At 46.4% G+C, this 25237-nt stretch overlaps 1 protein-coding gene across 2 annotated transcripts in view; it reads right to left on the reverse strand.

Moving 5' to 3' along the window:
• The window catches only part of LOC135917065 (uncharacterized), a 52606-nt gene that overhangs the window by 16059 nt on the left and 11310 nt on the right, over positions 1-25237 (reverse strand). For both annotated transcript variants that reach the window (XM_065450557.2, XM_070527233.1), the window contains exons 3-6: positions 23731-23932; positions 20482-20585; positions 15643-15845; positions 1533-1701 (exon numbers count right to left, since the gene is read on the reverse strand). In XM_065450557.2, the coding sequence (XP_065306629.1) occupies positions 1533-1701; positions 15643-15845; positions 20482-20585; positions 23731-23932 (678 nt within the window). The remainder of the gene's footprint in view (positions 1-1532; positions 1702-15642; positions 15846-20481; positions 20586-23730; positions 23933-25237) is intronic.

Raw genomic sequence — 25237 nt, forward strand, 5'->3', positions numbered from 1 at the left:
GCTTAGCTTGTGGTCGCTGGCCGATAATTGCGGCAGCATGCAATGTAAGGTTGAAAATGATGCTGAAACTAAAACGCATCCTAAGAAAAGAATATTTGGCGAAGCAATGCCGTGTACGTGCCGAAAGTTCTCAATAACATTACACGGCCACAAAAAATGCTTTATTATACGCAAATAAATACACGTCCCTAGGCAGCTCCCTCTTCCCAGTGCCAGAGCGATCGACCTGTAATCTTGTATTCATTTTGGGTCACGATACTCCCCGGCTGTTCTGACAATATCTCAGGTTGTTTCGGCATAATAACGCGTCTCTAATGCGCAGACGTCACTTTGAAGCGGTGAGTTTCAGTGGTTTTATGACATCGCTTGACGGACATGGGAAGTTGCCGTAGCCCAAAAACGCTTGACCAACAGCAGTGGGCTTAATGGCGAAAAAGGCCTCGAATCAAACCTGTTTGTTTCGTTTCGTGCAATCTCGCATAATCAGTGTGCACTTATCAAATGAAATGGGGCGTGTCGCTGTTTTCGTGACGTCGCGTTACAGACAAACGAAGCGAAATCGGTCCAAAACTTTTTCAATCAATCGCGGAGGGCTAAGTATAGAATTGAAATAGAAAATTTTGGAATAAATTTATGTTATAGCTCTACTGGAAACGGAGCCCCGAATGTGAGTTTCGGTTCAGATATCCTGCAAATGCGTAACATCCGAAAATCAATTCCAGTTCAAGTATAGGATACGATATGTCGATTGAATGCGCGACCTCGTGTAGAAAATCCCACAATCTTGTGACGCTTGTTCTGACGGCCAAACTTTCCAAATTCATGCTGTGCTATTTGAGGCGATGATGTCTTGAGATGTTTATATTTGTCAATGTATCAGAGCATCCAAGTACTAGATACCTTCGCAGCCTAAACGGAGGTCATGCTGGCAGATTTAAGAAGGTATGGGGAGATATACGCGGCAGTTTATATTTTCTAGATGTCTGGAGCATAAGAAAATCTTTAGATGAGGTGATAAACCTTTGGCCATTGCCGCTAAACTGCGTCATAGCGTTGTTCAAATATAACACTCCATGTCATTGCCAATTCATTGCCACGGTAGGCGAAAACTTAGTCCAGCAGGCTAAGTAAGCAATCCCAGTATAAGTAATAGAAATGATATTCATTTCAGCTGCTCACCTGCAAATGAGTTCCTCAAGACTTCTTCCCTAAGAAAACACTTTACATGTTGTATCCTAAAATCTTAAGCGGCATAGAATATTTTCTGGAACACATGACACTTTGTAGAGCTGGTAAAAGCGGTCCAAAAAATTCGAACTCATTACCTGAATAAAGCAGTGCAGTTTGAGTGAACATTAACCCGACCGCTTTTATCCCCCTTTCGCATTCTCCAGGTCGCGGACCAAATGACAGTGCCATTTGTTGTCAGGGCACACTTTAGCTCAGAAACTGCCTCTTTAGCAGAAACTAAATGCGAACTAAGGAAATGTGACGCGATAGTAACTTTGCTTGAGAAGCTAAAAAACATGAACCTTGTGTTTGTCGACAGCGTCCATGACTCCTAGAGGGGTCATGTTCGCTGGCACAACTGCACACGTTGCACCGTCAAGGACAGCCATCATGCCGCACTGCATACTCGCCAGGTGTGTGACCGGGTGCAGCGCAAGAAAGATGTCTAGCTCTCCCCAGGGCAAGTGTATCCTGCACAGGAATCGGTGTGAATGACTTGCTCAACACAACATGGTGATGCTTACTATGTACTTGTGTGACATACAAATGTTCTGTCAGCTCTTCAGACATAGGTCCTTCTAGCAGAGACAGTGCTCCTTGCATATACGAAAGAAGCACATGAGATTTGCAAAGCCGGACAATAAGACGAGCTTTTAAAATACCTTACTGGAAAATTTAACCTCTTCTCAACAGCGTAACTACTAGTGGAGTTGTGTAGATGTAGAACATCGGCTTTTAATAGCTAGCTTAACTACTGGCGCGTCAGACTGCTTACACTTCTCAGTGAATTATTTGCAAACTCGCGCGTAATATTGAAACACGCGAAGAGCGTGAATGAAGAATGCGTATATAGAGGGCAGGTTGCTCCCAAATATGTACACTTTAAATAACTGTCTATGCGTCAGAAAAAGATAGCAAAAAAGATGTTTTTCATAGCCAAATTATAAAAAAATGAATATCCCACTTACCACCTCTATTAGCAACAGGACCATCTGGGGCTAGAAGGGAATTCTCGATGTCGTAAATCACCTCAACACTCTTGGTGAGAGTTGTGCCCAAGGACTCAAGCTTCTCAATCATGTCGTCTATAAACGTGAATTCAGTGCTAAGGTAAACAATGCCACCTGCAAGCCCGCCTTTGCGTGGCGCAGTTTGAGCCATTGTCCAAGAAATCCTCGCGCCTGTTCCAAAGCAGTCGTTCAACAGTTTTTGCTGAACAGCTAAAATTTTACTGTTTGCCGTTTACCGGAGACGCATACGGGAGCAGCAACGCTTGTAGCAGCACATTGTGATGCTCCGTAACCGAATGTTTCCGTTTTTTTCTGAGTATTCCTTCAGAGAAAAAAAAAAGAACAGATGTTCGTTTGCTCAGCTTTACGGCACCAGGTTACGCCACCGAACCAGCCACACCATTTTATACGCCTCCTGTTACCCGCTGTTGTGCAAGCAGAAGCAGAACCTCGAGGACCTAATAAGGCTCTCTAATGTTCTCAAATTACATGTTTTATGCTGGAAATGTCTGTATGGTAATAGCAGGACACCTACGGCCAACTTCTCTAGGTTGTGATAATAGTGTTACAAAAGGCTGAAAGAACAGAAAGGAAGAAGATCGCGAGGCGCTGGCTGCTGCGTGTTCAGCTATACTAAGTACAATGACTCATATTGAATATATATGTACACACACACACACACAAACATATATATATATATATATATATATATATATATATATATATATAGCACATACACTGTTTCTATACTCCCCTCATCCCCATAACATATTGGCGGAATGTGCGAGGTACCACGGCTGGAAACGGAGCTCCGCATTGCCTACTGACATTTGATGTCAGTAGGCACCGATCTGCGCAGTACCTACTAACACAGGATGCCTTCAAGTCATCTTGGGCCAGCCAAAAACAACTAAAATGCCTACAACTGTTTTGAAGGCTACAAAACATCTTTTTGCGTAAGTCTCGAAGTCGTTCTGCGAAAGACGGGTAGGCGACGTCTTGTTCAGATGTCTTCTTTTTACATCTTGCATAAGACGTCTTTAAACGTTGTAAGAAGACGGCTTGAGAACGTTTTGCGTAAAGTTATAAAAGATGTCTGTGCTGAATTGTTTTTGATATGTCTAAAAAAGAGACGTTTCGGTGCTTCTCTGGGCTTACACGACTGTCACATATCCAAAAATTACTGTATCTAGTATGAATACGTGCACTTATTGGTACCCTATCATGTCGTCTACACGTATGTCACGGGAAAAATCATAAATCGGGCGTAAAATTGACGTAAACTCTGTTTACAAGGTGTACGAACATAGGCCAATATCAGTCAACACTTAATACGCAATTTGGTTCATAACAAATACAAACACGTGTGTAAACGCACGTGATACATTCAAACACGGGCGCGAGTAACGCTCTGTACACAGTTCGATGTATAAATATCGCAGTGTATCAATGATTTTTGAAAGAGAGATACCTATAATTTTTCGTAAGGTGAAATAATTCCACATCGATGCTACACCACCATTTGTCGACAAACAGCTCTCCCTGCACGAATCGCGATACACATGGGCCCGAATATATATCGCAGCATTTCTTTACTGTCGTCCGAAGCGGCGACAGGAAGATATGGCCACTTTTTCTCGCAAAAATATGCGCTCCTCACCTTTGCGTATCGCTTTCCCAGTGGCAACAGCCATTACACAAGTTAGTCGCAGCGGAAAAATCGAATGTCCGAAAGCGCAGCATAGTAGCTCTACATGCAACCAAACAATTCACAAAATAGAATAGCTATTTAGTGGTTTATGTATAGAAAGCATTTAAGTAATTGTGGCGCTACTAGTGGGATTCTCAACACCGTGTATCTACTCGCGAAATTAAAAATACGTACGAGCGTATAGACCAGTCCGCTGCAGCTTTAAAAAATCACCTTTGTACGGAGCACGACAGTCGTCCTTGACCGCGACTCGTGACATTAACAACTACAATCGATCGTGTAGAAAATGGAGAGCAACATATTCAATAAATTCAGAAAAGATCTACACAAATACCTTACAAACACAGCACATTCATCAGGATCATCATCATCATCATCATAATCATAATCTTCTTCTTCAGCCCATTCATGTCCACTGCAGGACGAAGACCTCTCCCTGCGATCTCCAATTACCCCTGTCCTGCACCAAGCGACTCCAAATAGCACAAGCAAATTGTCCCATTTCGTCACTCCATCTAGTCTTCTGCCGTCCGCTACTACTTCCTCATCTACTTCCTCATCGTCGTGACTGTGCGTTCGAGCATAGGTTTGTACTACCTTTAATCTATACCTTTTATTGAGTTTGATTACGACTACTGCTACCCTCTCGTTGATGTTGTAAAATTCGTCAATGCTGCCCGCTATGTCTTTATGGATTAGGAATCCCACTTCCTATTGCTTCATATCCGGGAGACCTGTATAGCAGAGGACTTAGCCGTTATTCAGCAATGTGTAAGCCTCACGAGGTCTTGTAATCTCACTAAGGCCAATAATATCCCAAACAATATCTGATAGTTCTTCGAAGAGTCCTGCTTAGCTTGCCTCACTCGAGAGAGTTCAGGTTGTCCCCCTCCGCGACAGCGCCAGGGCCCTGCAACGCCCCAATTTCGTCGTCCACCACCTCCAGCACGCCCATCAGTCGCCCTGCGCACCTACGCGAGGAAGATGGACATTTGGCGTGCAGTCGACCACCGCCCGCTCTGCTAACACTCGGGGCGAAGCGGTCCATGCGTACCGCCGATGCCTATACCGCGACTTGGGATTGCGAAGCTTCCCCGTCAACTCAGCGCACCCGAGGGAAGTAGAACGCCCTCGTGACATCGCCGACTACCTCGCCGCTACTAAGCGGAGACCTCAACAAGCATCCCGTTCGCCGTCACCAGGCCGCTACCTGTCACCACCCAGCACGGGGCCAACACACTGGGCCAGCCCGGGGCCGACCCATGAGCCCATATCCGGAAAACTAAAAGCAGCAACCGATGCAGGTGTGGTTGCTGTTCGTCAAATTGACGCAGATGCTCCGCCGCCTACGAAGACTATGAAGAGGTTACCTCGACGACATAAGGACACGCCGCCGTCCCGACGAAGGCTGGAAGCAGAGAATACGCAAACAAAAGACCACCTACCCAAGCCACGCACCAGCCACAGGTCAACGCGATGCAGCCGTGATCCGACGCCAAGGCATTACTGTAACGCAAGACAAAGTACCACGGACCTCTACGTGCTTCTCGACGGCCACGCAGTCACCGGCTTAGTAGACACAGAAGCCGATTACAACGTCATGAGTAGACCCATCACCACCAGTTGAAGAAACTTAAGACTGCATTAAAGGCCCATCAATTCGGACCGCTGGAGGACACCTCACAACGCCGACTGGAATCTGCTCGGCAAGAATTACCATTCCTGACTGAACTTACCCTGCTCCCTTTGTTATATTGCAACAGTGTTCACGAGACGTCATTCTCGGCATGAACTTCCTGAAATGACAGGGCGCAATCATCGTCCTGAAGTCGAAGTCAATAACGCTGTCGCAAGATCAAGCTATACCGCCGGAGAGCCCACGTGTCACCACGCCTTCAGTGTGCTCGAAGATCAAGTGAGCATCCCGCCTCGCTCCAGCATTGTTATTTCGGTCGGCACCAAAACACCCTCTGACGTAGAAGGCGTCCTCGAAGGCGACCAACATCTACTGCTCGACAGTGAAATTTGTGTCGCAAGAGGGATCACTCGACTGCTCGGAGCAAACACGAAAGCGCTGCTGATAAACTTCAGCCAGGAGTTCAAGCCCATCAACAAGGGCATGGCGATCGCATACATCAAGGAAATTCTGGAGACCAGCAATGCGTTTGTCCTTTTGGATTCTGCCGCATCTACCCCGGCAACCATAGTTTCCGAGCCATCCTTCCAGATTCCAGAGCCAGCCAGATTAAGCAGCAATAGCTCAGAAGTCTGCTTCGGCGATACAAAGACTGCTTTTCGACGTCATCAAGAATTCGACAAACACCAGTCGCAAACCATCGCATAATAACCGAAGAGTGCATTCAACTTCTCCGCCAGAGCCCTTCCCGAGTTTCAAGGCAAGAACCCGAAGCTATAAGACAATCAGTCGACAAAATGTTGAGCGACGACATCATCCTGCTGTTTAAAAGCCCGTAGGCATCGTCTGTGGTCTTAGTGAAGAAAAAGGACGGAACACAACGTTTCTGCGTCGATTATCGTCGACTGAACAAAATCACGAATAAGGGCGTACACCCCCTACCACGGATAGACGACTCTGCAACACTAAATAGCCGTTTCACATCTCATAGCCGTTTCCAAAATGGCTATGAAACGTCTAGCAGATCATCTTATATCCCTCATTTGGTGGTGCACTAAGCGGTCTTCACGATGGCTACTAGACGTTTTAAGACATCCGACAATGATCTGGCGAAATGTCTTCAAGATGTCTTGAAGATGTATTGTAAACGTTCATAATTGTTTTCAAGATGTCTTGCTGATCTCACCACGACGTTGTTCAGATGGCCAATAGACTGATGTGTGCTTAGGGGGGTGGATGTCGCATCAGCGTCCGCACTATGAATGACGGTGAGCACGCGGGAGCAACGTCGATGCTGCCTCTTATGTCACAGTCGCCAGCTATGTCGCTGTCACCTACGGTTGTGGTTGTGAAACTCAAGGATCCTGGAACTTTGTGCGGGACGGATGGCGCCGGCGTTGAAGAGTGGTGGCTATGTACGAACGCGTGAGTGGAAGCAACAGATGGGACCCTACGCGTTTGCTAGCTAACCTGTTGTTCTACCTAAGAGGCACGGCAAAGGGGTAATATGAAAACCACGAAGATGACCTAACCAGCTTGGATGAATGCAATAAGAACTTGACAGAGTTGTTTGGCAAACCAGCCCCTCCTAAAATTGCCGCAAAGCAGGAACTGGCCACCCGTGCGCAATCTCCCCCCGGAATCCTATGTCTCGTACATTCAGGATGTGCTGGCACTTTGTCGTAAAGCCGATCACGACATAACAGAAGCTGAGAAGGTCGGGCACATGCTTAAGCGCGTTGCTGACGACGCCTTCAATCGGCTCATGCTCAAAAGCTGTGCTTCAGTTGATGATATCAATAAAGTGCGGACAATTCGAGTAGTCCAAAAGCCGACGCGTCCTTCAACCATTCGCCAGATTTTCCAATACTGCCGCAACGCCCACGTGTGAAGATCAACCCGCACAGCAGCATGCGTCGCCATCAGAAGACGTGGTCCAAATCGTTTGACGTGAACTGAATCTGACAGTATTCGCAGCTTTCTGTTCGCGTAGACTTGATGCTAAAACGTTTTCAGTTCCCCTCGTACAAGCCATCGTTCGCCAGGAACTTGAAAACATTGGTTTACATTCTGTCTGTGCTGTCACCGATTCCAGAGATAACGAACGTCCTTCTATTTGCGCTCCATGCCGAGTCTTCTGCCCGTGTCATTGCAACCCAACTAAGTGGAAAACTGCGGACGACCAGCCGATATGTTTCACATGTCGCCGCATTAGTCATGTCGCCCGAAAGCTGTCGCAACTCATGGCCCTGAGCACGTCGCACGCCGACCAACATGAGCCATGTTGATGGAAATGCGCACAATGTTACGCCCGCCGCTGAGTCTAACAGCACTGCCAACTCTGCTAGGAACACGTGGTAGAGTCACTGACCATCACCGCGCGGACACCAGTCTCGTTTACCGCAAATACCTTGCCCATCTTCCCGCTCGCCGCAGAAACGTCGCCTTTCGTCCCCTATGGCTTTCGGCGGCACCCTTTCGGAAAACTGAGAAATGCCGCCCTCAGAAGCGCTGTTGCATTGCCTACTACTGCAGGAAATCCTCTGTCTGTGCCCACAAGAAGTGTAATTGACGTTAAAATAGACGGCGTACCTGCCCAAACACTTGCTGACACTGGATCCCACGTCTCTGTGGTGAGTGCTAGCCTACGTAGACATTTAAAGAAGGTCCTCACCCCCGCTGCTGCCCGTGTGCTTTGTGTGCCGACGGTGGCGTGCTGGTCGTTCTTGGAATATGTACTGTGCATTTACGTATAGCCGGTCGCCCTACTTCTGTTCTCTTTGCTGTGACTTTACTTTCTCCTTGGATTGGACTTCTTATCTACTAATTCCGCTCTCATCGACTGCGCGACCGGCGTTCTTCAGTTAGACCTGCCTCAACTCGCCGATGCTCCCAGCACTGCCCCACCGCACTTGTGTCGATTCACGATGTGCGTCTGTCATCCGAGGCCGTTACTTATGTCACTTTGAAAGCACAACCACAGGTTCCAGAAGGTGAATTTGTGCTTCGCCCCGTCACCAACGTGTTTTTGAACCGGAATGCTGCTGTTCCGCAAACGCTGGTCAGGATTACTGATAGCGACGGCATTCTACCGCTTCTGAATTTCAGCCTGTGCCTTCAAGTGATTCCGGCCGGCATGCCTTGGCTAGGGTTTCTAGTGGTGTAGAATTTGACATTGAGAGTCTGAATTCCGAGAGTAGTTTATTAGTGCCAAATGCAGGTCACAGTTCTGGTTCGTTAACAGATGACATCTCGAAAATGATTGCACCTGACCTCACCTCTGCACAGGCAATGCACATACGTCTCCCCTTGAATCGTACAATGATATCACATCACGACTTTAATATGACGGAAGTGAAGCGCGTACCCGAAGCAAAGACAGGTGGTTAGTACCATACAGGCGTACAAATTACCTCATGCAGTCGCTAAGACACACGCTACCTTCACTGTTAAATAAATTTGGGAAATTGTTATGACAAATACCTTGACTCGAAAACAGCTTAGAGCATATTTTTGTAAAGAAATTTGTAAAGAAATTATTGTAAATGTAACCCATTGTATTCGTATACAATACATTGTATTGTATATGTATATTGTATTTGTATTTGTACTACTGCAATGTCAGGGCCTTCAGGCACACTCAAGCTGTATGTCGCAGCTTTTCGCCTGGAGGACCCCCAACAAGCTAGTTGGAAATAAAACATTGGATTTTATTTGATTTGATATCTTTGATTATGGCGACAGGCCTTTTGGCCAAACATCTGTTATTCACCACCGTTAAACACGGGAGACCCGAATCCTATTCATCGGTGTATCTTGTATTGTATCTTGTATTGCTTGTTGAACGTCGAGTCAACCAATCAGAAGTGGACAAAATTATCCGCAAAGGGGTCATCGAGCCATCAGCCAGCCCTTGGTTTGCGCCTATCGTCTTTGCGAAAAAGCAAGATGGTACCTGGCGTTCTTGCGTCCATTATCGCCACTTAAACAAGATAACGCGAAAAGACGTCAACGCAACACAAGGCATCGATGACGCCTTGCACTGCTTGATAGGTGTTGAATATTTCTTGTCCATTGATCTTCGATCCGGTTACAGTCAGATTTTAGTTGATCGAATGGACAGCGAGAAGACGGCCTTCATAAAAAAAATTATGGGGTTTTACGTGAAAAAAAATTACCGACGATTACGTTACTTCCTAATGCGAAATTTGAGCGCAGCAAATAAGCTGTTTCACCTTTTCGATAGATTGATGCAAAGAAATCGAGCAACACATGTATGCGTTATCACAGAATTTTTTTTTTATTTTTCACACGTATTCCTTTAACAAAGACTCCACTAACAGTTCTTGACAGTCATGAAGGAAGCTTTGCGGTCGGAGAAATAGACTGATATATGTTCGACTTGGTACACCAATGCTTGATTCTCAAAGACGAGATCTATACAAGTGCCTCGCGAGGTTGTCACAGCCGTGGGACGCGTTACGAGCGAGAGGAACGGGATGTTCTCCCGCATAAGTGTTAGGAAATTGCTGTTTGTCTTTATGTCAACATTAAAGTCCCCCACTACTAACATCGGTGTGGATCGATGGACGGTTAATGCGAGTTGCAGGAAGTGCACGACGTCTTTCGTGAGTGCGGTACGGGCGAAGTAGGCAGCTACTACCAGCAAGCCGTTGGGCAACTTTGCGGCGCACAGTTCGCCAACTTCATGTGACGTGCCAAACATTTCGACTGGTATTGCAGAGAGACCTGTGCGCAAGTAGATAGCGACTCCCGCCGCTCTGTTGTGGTCTCTGCGAGCACCACAGCAGTATTGGAAATCTATGATTTCGAGAGGCTCTTCGGGATCCATCCAGGTTTCAGCAAAGCAAAGTACAGAGGAATGGCGCAGAATGTGATCGTGGTGTACGTCCTTGGCATGTGCGGCAAGGGAGCTTACGTTAAGAGCGGAGATCAACAAGTAGTGCAGCTGTTCAGTCATGGCGAGGCACAACCCCAGCTGCGGAGTTGGTTTCAGGGACAACGCCGCCGATGCCGACACAAACAATATGATACCCTTTCCTCCTCTTTCTGCATGGCGGCGACGGTGTTCTATGCAGTCACGTTATCTTGACTCTCTAGCGGCGTCAGCAATACATACAATACATTGTATTGTATATGTATATTGTATTTGTATTTGTACTACTGCAATGTTAGGGCCTTCAGGCACACTCAAGCTGTATGTCGCAGCTTTTCGCCTGGAGGACCCCCAACAAGCTAGTTGGAAATAAAACATTGGATTTTATTTGATTTGATATCTTTGATTATGGCGACAGGCCTTTTGGCCAAACATCTGTTATTCACCACCGTTAAACACGGGAGACCCGAATCCTATTCATCGGTGTATCTTGTATTGTATCTTGTATTGCTTGTTGAACGTCGAGTCAACCAATCAGAAGTGGACAAAATTATCCGCAAAGGGGTCATCGAGCCATCAGCCAGCCCTTGGTTTGCGCCTATCGTCTTTGCGAAAAAGCAAGATGCTACCTGGCGTTCTTGCGTCCATTATCGCCACTTAAACAAGATAACGCGAAAAGACGTCAACGCAACACAAGGCATTGATGACGCCTTGCACTGCTTGATAGGTGTTAAATATTTCTTGTCCATTGATCTTCGATCCGGTTACAGTCAGATTTTAGTTGATCGAATGGACAGCGAGAAGACGGCCTTCATAAAAAAATTATGGGGTTTTACGTGAAAAAAAATTACCGACGATTACGTTACTTCCTAATGCGAAATTTGAGCGCAGCAAATAAGCTGTTTCACCTTTTCGATAGATTGAGGCAAAGAAATCGAGCAACACATGTATGCGCTATCACAGAATTTTTTTTTTATTTTTCACACGTATTCCTTTAACAAAGACTCCACTAACAGTTCTTGACAGTCATGAAGGAAGCTTTGCGGTCGGAGAAATAGACTGATATATGTTCGACTCGGTACACCAATGCTTGATTCTCAAAGACGAGATCTATACAAGTGCCTCGCGAGGTTGTCACAGCCGTGGGACGCGTTACGAGCGAGAGGAACGGGATGTTCTCCCGCATAAGTGTTAGGAAATTGCTGTTTGTCTTTATGTCAACATTAAAGTCCCCCACTACTAACACCGGTGTGGATCGATGGACGGTTAATGCGAGTTGCAGGAAGTGCACGACGTCTTTCGTGAGTGCGGTAGGGGCGAAGTGGGCAGCTACTACCAGCAAGCCGTTGGGCAACTTTTCGGCGCACAGTTCGCCAACTTCATGTGACGTGCCAAACATTTCGACTGGTATTGCAGAGAGACCTGTGCGCAAGTAGATAGCGACTCCCGCCGCTCTGTTGTGGTCTCTGCGAGCACCACAGCAGTATAGGAAATCTATGATTTCGAGAGGCTCTTCGGGATCCATCCAGGTTTCAGCAAAGCAAAGTACAGGGGAATGGCGCAGAATGTGATCGTGGTGTACGTCCTTGGCATATGCGGCAAGGGAGCGTACGTTAAGAGCGGAGATCAACAAGTAGTGCAGCTGTTCAGTCATGGCGAGGCACAACCCCAGCTGCGGAGTTGGTTTCAGGGACAACGCCGCCGATGCCGACACAAACAATATGATACCCTTTCCTCCTCTTTCTGCATGGCGGCGACGGTGTTCTATGCAGTCACGTTATCTTGACTCTCTAGCGGCGTCAGCGGCATCCAGCGGTATCAGTCGGTCGCTGCTAGCGCTGGGGGGATGAAAGGGGGGCGGAGCTGGTTACGAGGCCGACGACAACGCCGACGACGACGCGAAACCCAGGAACGGACGCCAAAGAGCTGCGCTCTAAAACAACTTTCTGATTATGAAGCAGGCTGCACTGGAGGACTCTGGAAATTTCGGCCACCTGGGGTTCGTTAACGTGCACCTTTATCTAAGTACACGAGTATCTTCGCATTTCGCCCCCATCGGAGTGCGGCAGCTGTGGCCGGGATTCATTGCCGCGAACTCCGTGCTCAGCAGCCGAACGCCATGCCCACTCAGCAACCACGGCGGGCGACCTTCATCCCGCCGGAGGGCTTATGTCAGTTCAATGTCATGTCCGCTGGCATATGCAATGCTCCTGGGACAATTGAACGTATGATAGACTCTCATCTATGAGGCTACTAATGGACTACCTGTTTTTGTTATCTTGAAGACGTTATTGTTTTTTTCTCCCACGTTCCGCAGCCACTTTACCCGACTGCCAGCAATTCTTGCGGCCTCTCACTGGACTCCCCGCAGAGTCAACTCGGTCAACTCGGGCGCCGTCCAATTACCATGTGGGGACACCTCGTTGACGCATCCGGTGTCCAACAGATTTCGGAAAAAGTAGCCACCGTACGCAGTTTCCCTGTGCCACGTTCTGCTTCTGACGTGCGCTGCTTCGTCAGCCTATGTTCTCACTTTCTCCATTTCTTGAAAATCTTCGACGACGTTGCTCGGCTTTTGAGAGACCTTCTAAAGAAGAACACGCCATTCTCATGAGACCCGGAGCAGACTCACGCGTTCGCCCGCTCTCGTCAGTGTTCATACCCCCCTCCCATACTTGTCCACTTTCATCCATCTTCACCTGCCGAAGTTCACACACGCAAGCGCCCATGGCATCGGCGCTGCTCCAGCCCAACAACAGAATTGTACAGAATGCGTGATAGCTTCCGCCGGCTGCCTCCTGTCACCTGCCGAGAGAAATTACTCCATCACTGAATGGGAGTGCTTGCCTTTATTTTGGTCTGTCGCCAAGTTCCGACCATATTTGTACGGCCACAGGTTTTCGGTAATTACAGGTCACCGCGCACTCTGCGGGCTGTCTTCCTTCCAGGACCCGGCAGGACGGCTTGGTCACTAGGCTTTCGGCTCCATGAATTTTCGTTTATTTTCAATTACAACACTGGACGCCTCCCCAAGGACGTTGACTGCCTCTCTCGTCACCCCGCGGATCCCTCTGATCCTACTGGGCATGATCCGGTGACCTGCGTGATGGATTTTACTGACATGACCCACATGTGCGCTGAACAACAATGCAACGAATCTTTTAAGTCCATCATCGATGGCGTGCAATCTGGCAGTACTGAGGACACGTGCCGCATGTTCGTGCTGCACGACGGCATCTTCTACAACCACAACATCAACGCTGACGGCCCTGAGTTGCTTCTTGTCATTCCTTGTTATATACGATCAGTCGCCCTCGAACAACTTCACGATGCAACGACGCGGGACACATTGGAGTTTTGCATAGGTACAACCATGTACGATGCCGGTTCTTCTGGCCGGAACTCTATCGCTCTGTGCGCCGTTACGTCGCAACTTACAAATTTTGTCAGCTCCGGAAGAATCCCACCGTGCCACTGGTCCGACGACTCCATCCAATTGTAGTTCCCTCTGAATCAGTTTTTCGCGTAGCCGTTGACCTGCTTGGCCCTTTTCCGATGACTAGATAAATAAATGGATCGCCATCGCTACTGATTACGCGACACGCCACGCGATAACAAAGGCGTTGCCACCTAGTTGCGCAACAGAGGTCGCGGATTTTATCCTCCACGAGGTCATTCTCCACCATGGTTCACCTCGACAGCTCCTCACAGATGGTCGCCTCTCATTCTTGTCTCAAGTTGTCGAAAACCTCTTCCACTCTTGTGCTACTGAGCACAAGCTGTCCATGGCCTACCACCCACAAGCTAACGGTCTGACTGAACGTCTCAACCGAACAATCACACAGATGCTGTCGATGTAAACTCCAACGATCGCCATGACTGGGACGCGACGCTGGCCTACGTGACGTTCGCGTATGACTCGACCCGACATGGCACCGCAGAATATTTATCCTTTTATCACTTGTAGGGACGCGACCGCACATTGCCGTTTGACACCATCCTCCCTTCTATGCCAAATGTTGCAACTGAGTAGGCTCATGAAGTCGTCCATCGTGCTCACATGGCGCATCAAGTCACCCGATCTGGTTTATTAGCCTAACAACATATACAAAAAGAGCGTTTAGACGGGTACCATCACCATGTTCGTCGAAGGTGCTCGGGTGCTCCTTTGGTCACTATGTCGTCGGGTTGACCTCTCCCAGAAGCTTCTCTCTCGCCACACAGGGCCTTATGAAGACTTACGTCAAGGTAACGACGTAAACTATGAGATTTCGCCTCTGCAGTTTGGTGCATCCTCGAGTCCGACGCCCGTTGACGTCGTAGAGGTTTCGTGGCTGAAGCGATACTTCGCTCACAATTCTTCGCCTACTACGCGCCGAGACGACGCTTCACGACCCGGGGGTCCGGTTACAGAAGGATGAAGGAAGAGAGGAAGAAGAAGATCGCGATACGCTGGCTGCTGCGTGTTGTTGGTGGTCAGCCATCTGAACTACTCTGACTCACATTGTACATATATATATATTGTACATGCACTATTTCTATACTCCCAGCATCCCGGTGGCAATATTACGAACAAATTAAGGCCAGCACAAAGCAAGAAAAATGAATTTCAGGTTCCTAAATATATCTTAGGCCTCCAATTCAATATATACATTTATAGGCAACAATAATAGTGCCTTTCAAAGAATTATAGGCTATAAGTCGTGATAACTCATTAATAAGGAACACAAAGTGTGTAAAAAGAGGCATTTTACTTAAATGTCTGTTCTATTGTCATAACCGTGTTTTGTTCATCCCCGTGTTCACAACAAATTATTTTAGATTTCATTGTTTGATGTTTCGCTGACATTCAGTACGCATTTGAACACTACAAAACAGCTGTTTAACTTATTTCTAGCAAAAGCCTTTTAAATCAAAGTTTTCGGTGATACACAAGAGCGGTGTTATCGGATGGAGCTGCTACAACATTGATAGAAGTTTGTCATGCTGTTTCGCTAGGTTTTAAAACAGCTTACTTCGCCTCATTCGCTGTTTAGACATTGCAGAAAAGCATGCATTGGTTCACCTAGTTAGCGTAATTTACGAACTGGTTAGCCTTTGGACCATCTTTCATTAAAAAGCAAGAAGGCCTCTACCAGTTACCGCAACCACCGTTTACCTGGATTGGTAGAAGGTTGCCACGTAACCGTAATGGGTCATCTCAACGCCCTTGCGCAAGCCAGTCGTTCCTGATGTGTAAATCACAGCAAGAAGGGTATCTTTCGGATCGGCGATGGGGAATTCGCGGAACTCTTTTCCATCAATCTTCAAAAATTCGGAGGTGTTGACGAAGCCGGCTGCTTGTCCCACGCTGAATCGTCCCTGAAAGGGGAATAATTCCAAAACAGCTTTTAATAGTTTTTTTCCAATCACACCTGAATTCTCATTGCATTATCATCGTGCCCTAGCTGGAACACTTGCGCTATAAAGAAGGACCTGTTCTGGAGGTGATGCAGCCTCCTTTAGCTCCAAGCCTTGTTGAGGTCCCTGTTGAGCCACCTACACCTAAATCAATGCAGCAAGTTGGGTGAGTTGATACGTTAACATTTGTATGCATATATACAGCGGGACACGCGCATAGTGTGAATGGTTCCGCCCTAAGGTAGGCCACACGAGAACAATCTGCAGGATCCTGTGATGAGAATCGATGAAGCAAGCCAGGCTGCTTAGAGAATGCCTCAAGGCAACACGCAACTTCCAGAATGAAAGGCGACTGTATCGGTTTTGGTACTTGAATTCACAGCCCTTACAGGCTTCTTGTATATCAACTTTTCCAGCAACATGCACCATGGTAAAAAAAAGTGAAGCTCCCTATGCCGCTAAAATTAATTGAATACTGGTAGCATAATCTCGAAGCAGCATCGAGTATCCAGCATCGAGTAGTGACGTTGAAGATTTTTTTGCAAACGACAAATGGCGATGATGAATAGCCGGGCAAGGGAACAAGAGTTCAGGATAGCCAGTCAGCCTCTAGTGAGTGTGAAGGAGTACGTTTAGCTAGGTCAATAATTAACATGGAACACTGTACATGGGAACGAAATTTACAGAAGAATAAAAATGGGTTGGATCGTATACGGCAGACATTGTCGGCTCCTGACTGGAAGCCTCCCATTAAAATTGTAAAGAAAGGTGTACAATCAGCGCATTTTATCGGTGCTCACATATGGGGCAGAGATTTGGAGACTGACAAAGAAGCTGAAGAACAAGTTAAGGACCGCGCAATGGTCGACACAACGAAGAATGCTAGGCATAAAGTTAAGAGACAGAAACAGGGTGGTTTGGATCAGAGGGAAAACCACTATAGCCGATATTCTAATTCACATTAAGAGAAAAAAAAATGGAGCTGGGCAAGTGATATAATGCGCAGGGTGGATAACCGTTGGACCATTAGGGTTACAGAATGGGTACCAAGAGAAAGAAAGTGCAGTCGAGGGCAGCAGAAGACTGGATGGGGTGGTGAAATTACGACAGGCGCTAGCTGGCATCGGTTGCGCAGGACAGGGATAATTGGAGATTGCAGGCAGAGGCATTCATCCTGCAGTGGACCTAAAATAGGCTTATAATAAATATAATGATGATGATGATGATATGATCATGATGGACCTTCAGATTGAATATTCAAAGTCGCCGACGTTACTCCTATGAGAAATTGTACCTCGCAAGGGAATAATTATTAAAAATTGGCGTATTAAGTTTATGATAATCACTTCACTACGGCACATATTCGGATGTGTGTATTGGAGCCGGTGAGTTTCTAAGGTGTATACACTTTAAACGACTATGATGAAGCGCACAAATTTCGTGATATGGGCCGTGGAAAGTGCGGTCAAACTGTACCACCGTTACCCTGTTTTTTTAGAAACCGCCACTTTATGCATTCAAGAACAAAAGTAACGATGCCCACGTAATTAGCTGCACACGTTGCGAACGAATGTCTCGAAACTAGCGTAATCCGGAAAACTCCTTCCTTGCGTATACATCTTTGGAACTGACTCGCCGCCACTTATAAACTGCAATATATGCCCTTAATAAAAACATAAAAGTAACTCACAAATATTTGTGAATTAGTCGAAAATGCATTTTCATTTTTCCCACATATAGTGGGTGCCTCTTTGAGTAATGCAGCACAATCAATAGAATTATTCTATCTGCCAAAGGTGATTTATAAAAATTCGTTAAGATCTAAAAACCGGCGGTTTCAATTATCTTTTCTATCAGCATCAACCTACTGGTATCTTCTGTGGGGCATCTCATCTGAAGCTAACCTATATGGAATACAAATACCAGATAAGAAAACTGTGCGAGTACTTGGAAACGCGCCAGCCGAGTCCCACAGAAACAGAGTTTTGACGTCCTCAATGTACAGCCTAGTAGCTATATAACAGATTTGAAAGACTGCCCCTACCCTTACTATTATGTCCGTGAGTTGATGCGATCCTTAATTCCACAAGTTATAAACCTTGTGGCACACGGAAATTATGTGCTTATATTGATAGCTTCTTCAAGAATACTGTTTTCTTTTGCAATTATGGTTAGTTTATATACGCCCTATGTGACATGGTGTCTGCGCTGCTGTCACATTGTACACGGGGTGGAAGCGATGCTCTAGCCTTAAACAAGCATCTGTACTTCCACTCCCAACATCACTCATGCAATCACTGGAATTAAACCATAACTGAGACGTATATGAAAATATATAATAAGAAGTGCAGTAAAGAGGGCAATTATTTTCTTAATTGGTGTTAGTATATCACGCGTAGAAGTTCTACACATAGATCTGCATAAGGTTAGGCAGGATATTCTGCAAATGTATGCAATAATACAAAAACGGTTCACATTTATGAATGAAAGAGTCACCAAGACCAATACTCACACGAGAATAATATATTTACCGATATAACAAAAAATTACCGACGATTACGTTACTTCCTAATGCGAAATTTGAGCGCAGCAAATAAGCTGTTTCACCTTTTCGATAGATTGAGGCAAAGAAATCGAGCAACACATGTATGCGCTATCACAGAATTTTTTTTTTATTTTTCACACGTATTCCTTTAACAAAGACTCCACTAACAGTTCTTGACAGTCATGAAGGAAGCTTTGTGGTCGGAGAAATAGACTGATATATGTTCGACTTGGTACACCAATGCTTGATTCTCAAAGACGAGATCTATACAAGTGCCTCGCGAGGTTGTCACAGCCGTGGGACGCGTTACGAGCGAGAGGAACGGGATGTTCTCCCGCATAAGTGTTAGGAAATTGCTGTTTGTCTTTATGTCAACATTAAAGTCCCCCACTACTAACATCGGTGTGGATCGATGGACGGTTAATGCGAGTTACAGGAAGTGCACGACGTCTTTCGTGAGTGCGGTAGCGGACTCACGAAAGCGGTATCAGTCGGTCACTGCTAGCGCTGGGGGGATGAAAGGGGGGCGGAGCTGGTTACGAGGCCGACGACAACGCCGACGCGAAACCCAGTAACGGACGCCAAAGAGCCATTTGTGTAGCCAGCCCTCCTCCACAGTCTCTCCTCCTCCCTTCCATCATCCTCCCTCGCCCGGAGAGCCGACAGCGCGCATGCGCGGCGGCGGAGCAGATTCGTCGGCGAGCTGGTTACGAGGCCGACGACGACGCGAAACCCAGGAACGGACGCCAAAGAGCCATTTGTGTAGCCAGCCCTCCTCCACAGTCTCTCCTCCTCCCTTCCATCATCCTCCCTCGCCCGGAGAGCCGACAGCGCGCATGCGCGGCGGCGGCGGAGCAGATTCGTCGGCGAGCTGGTTACGAGGCCGACGACAACGCCGACAACGACGACGCCGACGACGACGCGAAACCCAGGAACGGACGCCAAAGAGCTGCGCTCTAAAAACGTAAAACGAAGGTGTAAATGATTACTTAACATGCGCGCTGTACGCAGACCACTCTATACTAGTCGAGACAACAGCCTTTTCTGTGTAATCTCATAATGTGGGTAATCAGGGATTTCCGACACATTCTGCTGAAGCTCCCGCCTAGAGAAGTAGCAGAAGAAGACGCTTAGTTTCGAATAATTTTTGTGACATAATTTAGAAATCGGGTGCAATTTCTACTTCTCGATGTTTTCACATAAAGCTCAGCTACTGCGCCGTCTCTTAAGAGGAAGCTTTAGCTCGAGTGCTCCTATCTAAATACATGTAAAAGGAGAATTAGTTTTTCTCGGCAACCACTGCACCAAATTTGACGAGGTTTGTTGCATTTAAAAGATAAGCTTAAAATCTAGTGACTGCTGGTTTCGAATTTTTGAGTTAAGTCGTCAAGTTTTATTTAAAACTGGCAAAAATAGAAAATTTTCAAAAAACGAAACTATCAAGTTTACAACTCTGTAACTCAACCACTAAAAATGATAATACACTTCTGTGAATTGCATCTAATAGTACATCTAAAGCGGACAAAATTGATATGTTACGCATGAATATAAAAAAAATTATTCATAGGGAAATACAACTTTTGCAAAACCGTTGTAACCAACGTAACAAATTCACGTAAGATGTAAAATGACATATTGAATTTGTCTGCTTTGAATGATCTAATGGATGCCGTTTGCAGAACCGCGATATCAGTTCTTGATGCAGAGCTATGAATTTGTAAAATTTGGGCTTCTATTTTTTTCAAACGGTCAAATATTTGAAAATCGATTTAGGAAAATTAAAGTCCTAAATCGAAATTCCGCTTCCAACAGCCACTAGAACTTAACTTTCTCTTTCAAATGCAACAAATTTCATCAAAATCGGTGCAGGGGTTATCTCATAAAAACGTTTTTGCGTTTTACATGTATTTGAATAGGCCGCGTCGGAGTTGTGCCCGAGCTAAAGCTTCCTCTTAACGGGCAGTCGGGTAATGCGCAAAGTATGAGTTCCTTTTGCGCACTTACTAAGCGTGCAAAAACGCCTACAAACAATGCCCAGATGCTGCAACTCACCTTTAGTTTTAAGCCCGCAACTGCTTTCCTAAATTTCTCTGCATTCAGCTCGTCAGTGAGGATGTGTGTGCAGTCGCCGTCTTCCACTTCGTAGCGCAGCTCATCTGCACATAAAATATAGCGTGCTATTTATTAGAGAGTTTTAGCCCAGCGGGTTTACGGCCAGCGGAGCGAAGCGGTTTCCACCGTTGCGCCAGCGGAGCGGCTCGCGAAAAAAGAATTTTAGCTCAGCGGATCACACGCTCGAGCGGGGTAAAGAGCGGGGCGCTCTGCTGCCCCACCTAGTGGTTCGAATAGGAGTTACTGAGAAATGAAATTGAATTACGCTTGCTTTTATTATGCAAGAAATGTTGAATAAAAATATATTACATGTTCTCAGTGCATTATTTGTTAATAATGTAATGAGTACTAATGTGCGGGTCAGCGCGGCAGTCGCCGTCTTCGATGCAGAACTGCCGGCGTTCATGTTCGCGGCTGCCGTCTTGCATTTCCCATACACGCCCGCGCGCCCTTACGCACGCTCGCGCGCTGCGTATACCCTCCGCTGGGGAGTGCTTTCCAGCGGGCGTAAACGCTGCTCCGTAAAACCGCTGGGCGCCTCAGCGTGGTGCGCATGCGCAGTCGCGTCTCCGCTCGCCCGCTCCGCTCCGCTGGCCGTAAACCCGCTGGTCTAAAACTCTCTATTCTCTCAACGTTACTTTCAGATAAATATTGTCCACAGTAGCATATGTCGCTTGAATCGATGAGGGTACCATGTATGGTATCAATGCGTTAAAGGATTCATTAATAGGCCTAATAACGTTTCACTCGAACTCAAAAGAAATCGACGTTGTGATCTTGCTCTAACTATTCCTTCTTTTTTGCTTCGCTTCAGAGATATTCTTCATTGCCACGCTAAAGCGGTGATTAATCCTCTATCGGACAGCGCGACACGGCTGATTCCTTGTTACAGCAGCCAACAAATTCGCTGTCGCCTTGTCATTTGTTCGTGGTCAGGAAGCCAGCCGCTTGCCAGACTCGCATTTTTGAAATTACTTTAGCAAGGTCTGCTCTCTCGCGCTTTAAGCATGCGGGCTCTACTTAGCTTCGCATTCTTTTCCGCGCTTTGCGCTCGAACAACGAAATGGGGAAACTTATTGGAGGATAGGTATACGAGCAGGAAACTATTCAACGTGATATTTTCTAATGCGATGAAATTTCGGCATTCGAGGTGAGGCGCAATTAGTGAAACTAAATTTAGGCGTAGGCTAATTAGGTTGACTAATCAGCTAATCAACCATAGCAGGCATATTGATGAGTATGCGCAAGGCGACCACTAAGCGCGTCACCGTTGGTCTCACCGCCGAGTCTCACAGAAATCCTTTATTTAACTACGTGGCATGCGTTATTAATAGACGTGGTATAACGTTTTGAAAGTAGATAGCGTGGTGACGGCTACAACTCGGACGGTAGTGGAATCACCTCGGATTGAGTCACGTAACACTGTGGTGGTCAAGTATGCGGAAGTATTCTTTGTAGCGCTGAACACGAACTGACTCGGGATGGGTATACGCATCCGGACCTTAGCCTTGAGGGAAATATTCGTTTAAAATTTTTGCCATGAAATCTGCAATCTGCGCCTGCCACAGATCTTCTGCACCTTAAATGTCACATCTTCTAGAGTTCGAGTGGCTTCCTGACATTTTCCTCAAGTTTTCCAAGCGCGTACATCCGCTATCAATTTTGTACATACTGTGCCGGAGCCTCTTCTCGGTTTTAATTGCAGGCTAGTGTATTCCGTGCAATCCTCCATCAAAGCGAAGAAAATAATTGTGTATCAGCTGTACATCCTTCGTTTGCTAAAGTTTCTCCTGATTGTAAGCAACGCTGGGAGCGCATTAGCCGGATACTTGCCCGTTCTGTGATCCCGCTCAGGGCACAAACAGCTTTCGATGGACTCTCGTCCGTCCCAGTGACCAAGGAGCTCGTGTGGCATGCAAAACGCCAACTGTTTAGCCTTGTCTGGGTCAAGGACTGCAATGATGCTTTTTTTATTATTAAAGTTAACTATATCATGATTAACTGTTAATTACACGTAAGCGCCTCAGTAGCTTAGCCAATATGGAGTTGAGCTGCTCAGTACGAGGTCACGAAATCCATCCCCGCCAGGATAGTCGCATTTTCGTGGAGGGTAAATGAAAAAAAAAAGTTGTCGTGTACTTAAATTTAGGCGCGGATTATAAACCATAACAGTCTCAGAAGAGAACAGCAGTTTACAATAGGTAGCGAGGCACTGGAAGTGGTAAGGGAATACATCTACTTAGGGCAGGTAGTGACCATGGATCCGGATCATCAGACTGAAATAACCAGAAGGATAAGAATGGGCTGGGGTGCGTTTGGCAGGCATTCTCAAATCATGAACAGCAGGTTGCCACTATCCCTCAAACGGAAAATGTATAACAGCTGTGTGTTACCATTACTCACATATGGGGCAGAAACCTGGAGGCTTACGAAAAGGGTTCTGCTGAAACTGAGGACGACGCAACGAGCTATGCAAAGAAGAATTATGCGTGCAACGTTAAGGGATAAGAAAAGAGCAGATTGGGTGAGGCAAGAAACGCGGGTAAATGACATCTTAGTTGAAATGAAGAAAAAGAAATGGGCATGGGCCGGACATGTAATGAGGAGGGAAGATAACCGATAGTCATCAAGGGTTACGGACTGGATTCCAAGGGAAGGGAAGCGTAGCAGGGGGAGGCAGAAAGTTAGGTGGGTGGATGACATTAAGACGTTTGCAGGGACAACATGGCCACAATTAGTACATGACCGAGTAGTTGGAGAAGTATGGGAGAGGCCTTTGCCCTGCAGTGGGCGTAACTAGGCTGATGATGATGATGATGGTGATTATGATGATGATGATAACCCATCCATGATCAAAATTATTACGCAGCCCCCCTATGGTGTGTTTCATGAACAGATCGCGGTTTGGGCACGTGAAACTAAATGGTTTTACTGAAATTAATTTGACTGCAAGTACATATCGGTGCTACAGAGCGGATCCAGATTGTTCATTGATATTGTAGGCATAGTAGATGTATTGTATGCATCAAGCTATTGCTGTTGCTCAGTACACAGCAACAGCTCTCTGAAAAATGCGTTCGAACCAAGCATGGCAGAATATGCGAATAAATGCTCATTTCCGATTTAGGACATCTAGTTCCGAAGCATTTGTACGCCATGAAAATGACTCTGTAACAGCCGCCTCCTTACGTTCAGTGAGCGAGGCACGGGCCAGGAAAATTGTCGCGCCCGCTACGATGCATCCGTACATGGCTATCAGACTTTCCACGCTGTTGTTCAAGCAAATGCTGACATGGTCGCCGGGAAGCATGCCATTGTGCCAGAAACCGATGGCATAGCGCTGCATGCTAGCCAAAACTTCGGCACGGGTGAGGCTCATATCGTCGCCGACCTGCAAATAATTGCGACACAAAAAGTGACTTAGCAGCCGTTAAGCAATTTTCAGAGAAAATACGCCACCGCATAACGAAAAATGCTGACACTGAAGTGCTTTAGCACACCTATTTGGTGCCGTCCGTACCATGCATCAGTGCGCGAGCGAATTGCATCTTTATTCGTATAGACAAATGAATAACATTATTGAGACGATGCTGACCCTCTAAGTGCTCAGAGGGCGGCGTTTATTTGATTGTCTATATTACTTTCCTTATGCTGTTTGCACGGTTGTTCTAGGCTGTCATAAAGAAAGTGCCAATTTGGCATTTTCTGGACAAGTCAAACTTTCGGCTATACCACGTGCTTCCTAATACTGCGAAAGCAATAAGATTTCGAGGATGTTCTTACGGAATATGACTGCAACGGAGCATTATACACCAAAGACATGTAGCTGCTAATTGCCCGAAGGCGTATTCAACAACGAAAACATTACTTATAGTTTCGGGGCAATTTTTTATATCAGCTCGCCGGAGCACTGAAAGGCCTACTTAAATATCAGAGTGCTAACGCAATCCAGCGTTCGCCGAAAGTTCTTGAAGCACTCTAAAATTCAGTTGGCCCATTTGCTCACACAATCTCAGTGCAGTCTGATAGTTACCCTATATATAGTAAAGTGTTTTCTCTGCCGCCATTCTGCAGTCTCCTTTTATTTTGCAACGACACTTTGTTTATGCAGCCGCAGCATGTCACCGTTAGCTGAATGAATAATGGAAGTCGCCAAGCCCATCCCAGTATGTACTATTTTTTTTATTCACCATGGTTTTTGTTTGAAATACTGCGGGGAAATCTTGTTCAGTGCTGGGAGCACAACATAGGTCTTAAGCAGGAAAATTATTGTCTGCGTTTGTTAATTCAGTGACGATAACTTCGATTTGCGATTTTTATATTTCCGCTAAAAATACGGCAAGAAAAAAACAAAAATTAACCCCACAGGGGCACCTTGAGAAGTGTTCGTGCTTGGCACAGCCGCTACTACAGTTCGTAAGGTGAAAGGTTAAAATTCGCAAACGGTCACGATTGGGGTCTTGGTCAACCCCCGCTCTATGGGCTCCCGACTGACTACCAGGCGGCAGGCTCCGGGAGCCTGCTGAGAATATGAGGGTGAACCTCGGCCAACATATCTGGAATCATCAGTCCGTATGTCACGTATGACATTTGTATCCTTAAAGTGACCGGTCTCTCAAAAATGTGACGCCGAAGTTCTCAGCAGGGAAAAGTTTTGTAAACCCTTTACAAAGTTCCGGTCTATTCGCTCCACTGA

Source organism: Dermacentor albipictus, chromosome 10 (assembly GCF_038994185.2).
Source record: "Dermacentor albipictus isolate Rhodes 1998 colony chromosome 10, USDA_Dalb.pri_finalv2, whole genome shotgun sequence".
NCBI lineage: Eukaryota > Metazoa > Arthropoda > Arachnida > Ixodida > Ixodidae > Dermacentor > Dermacentor albipictus.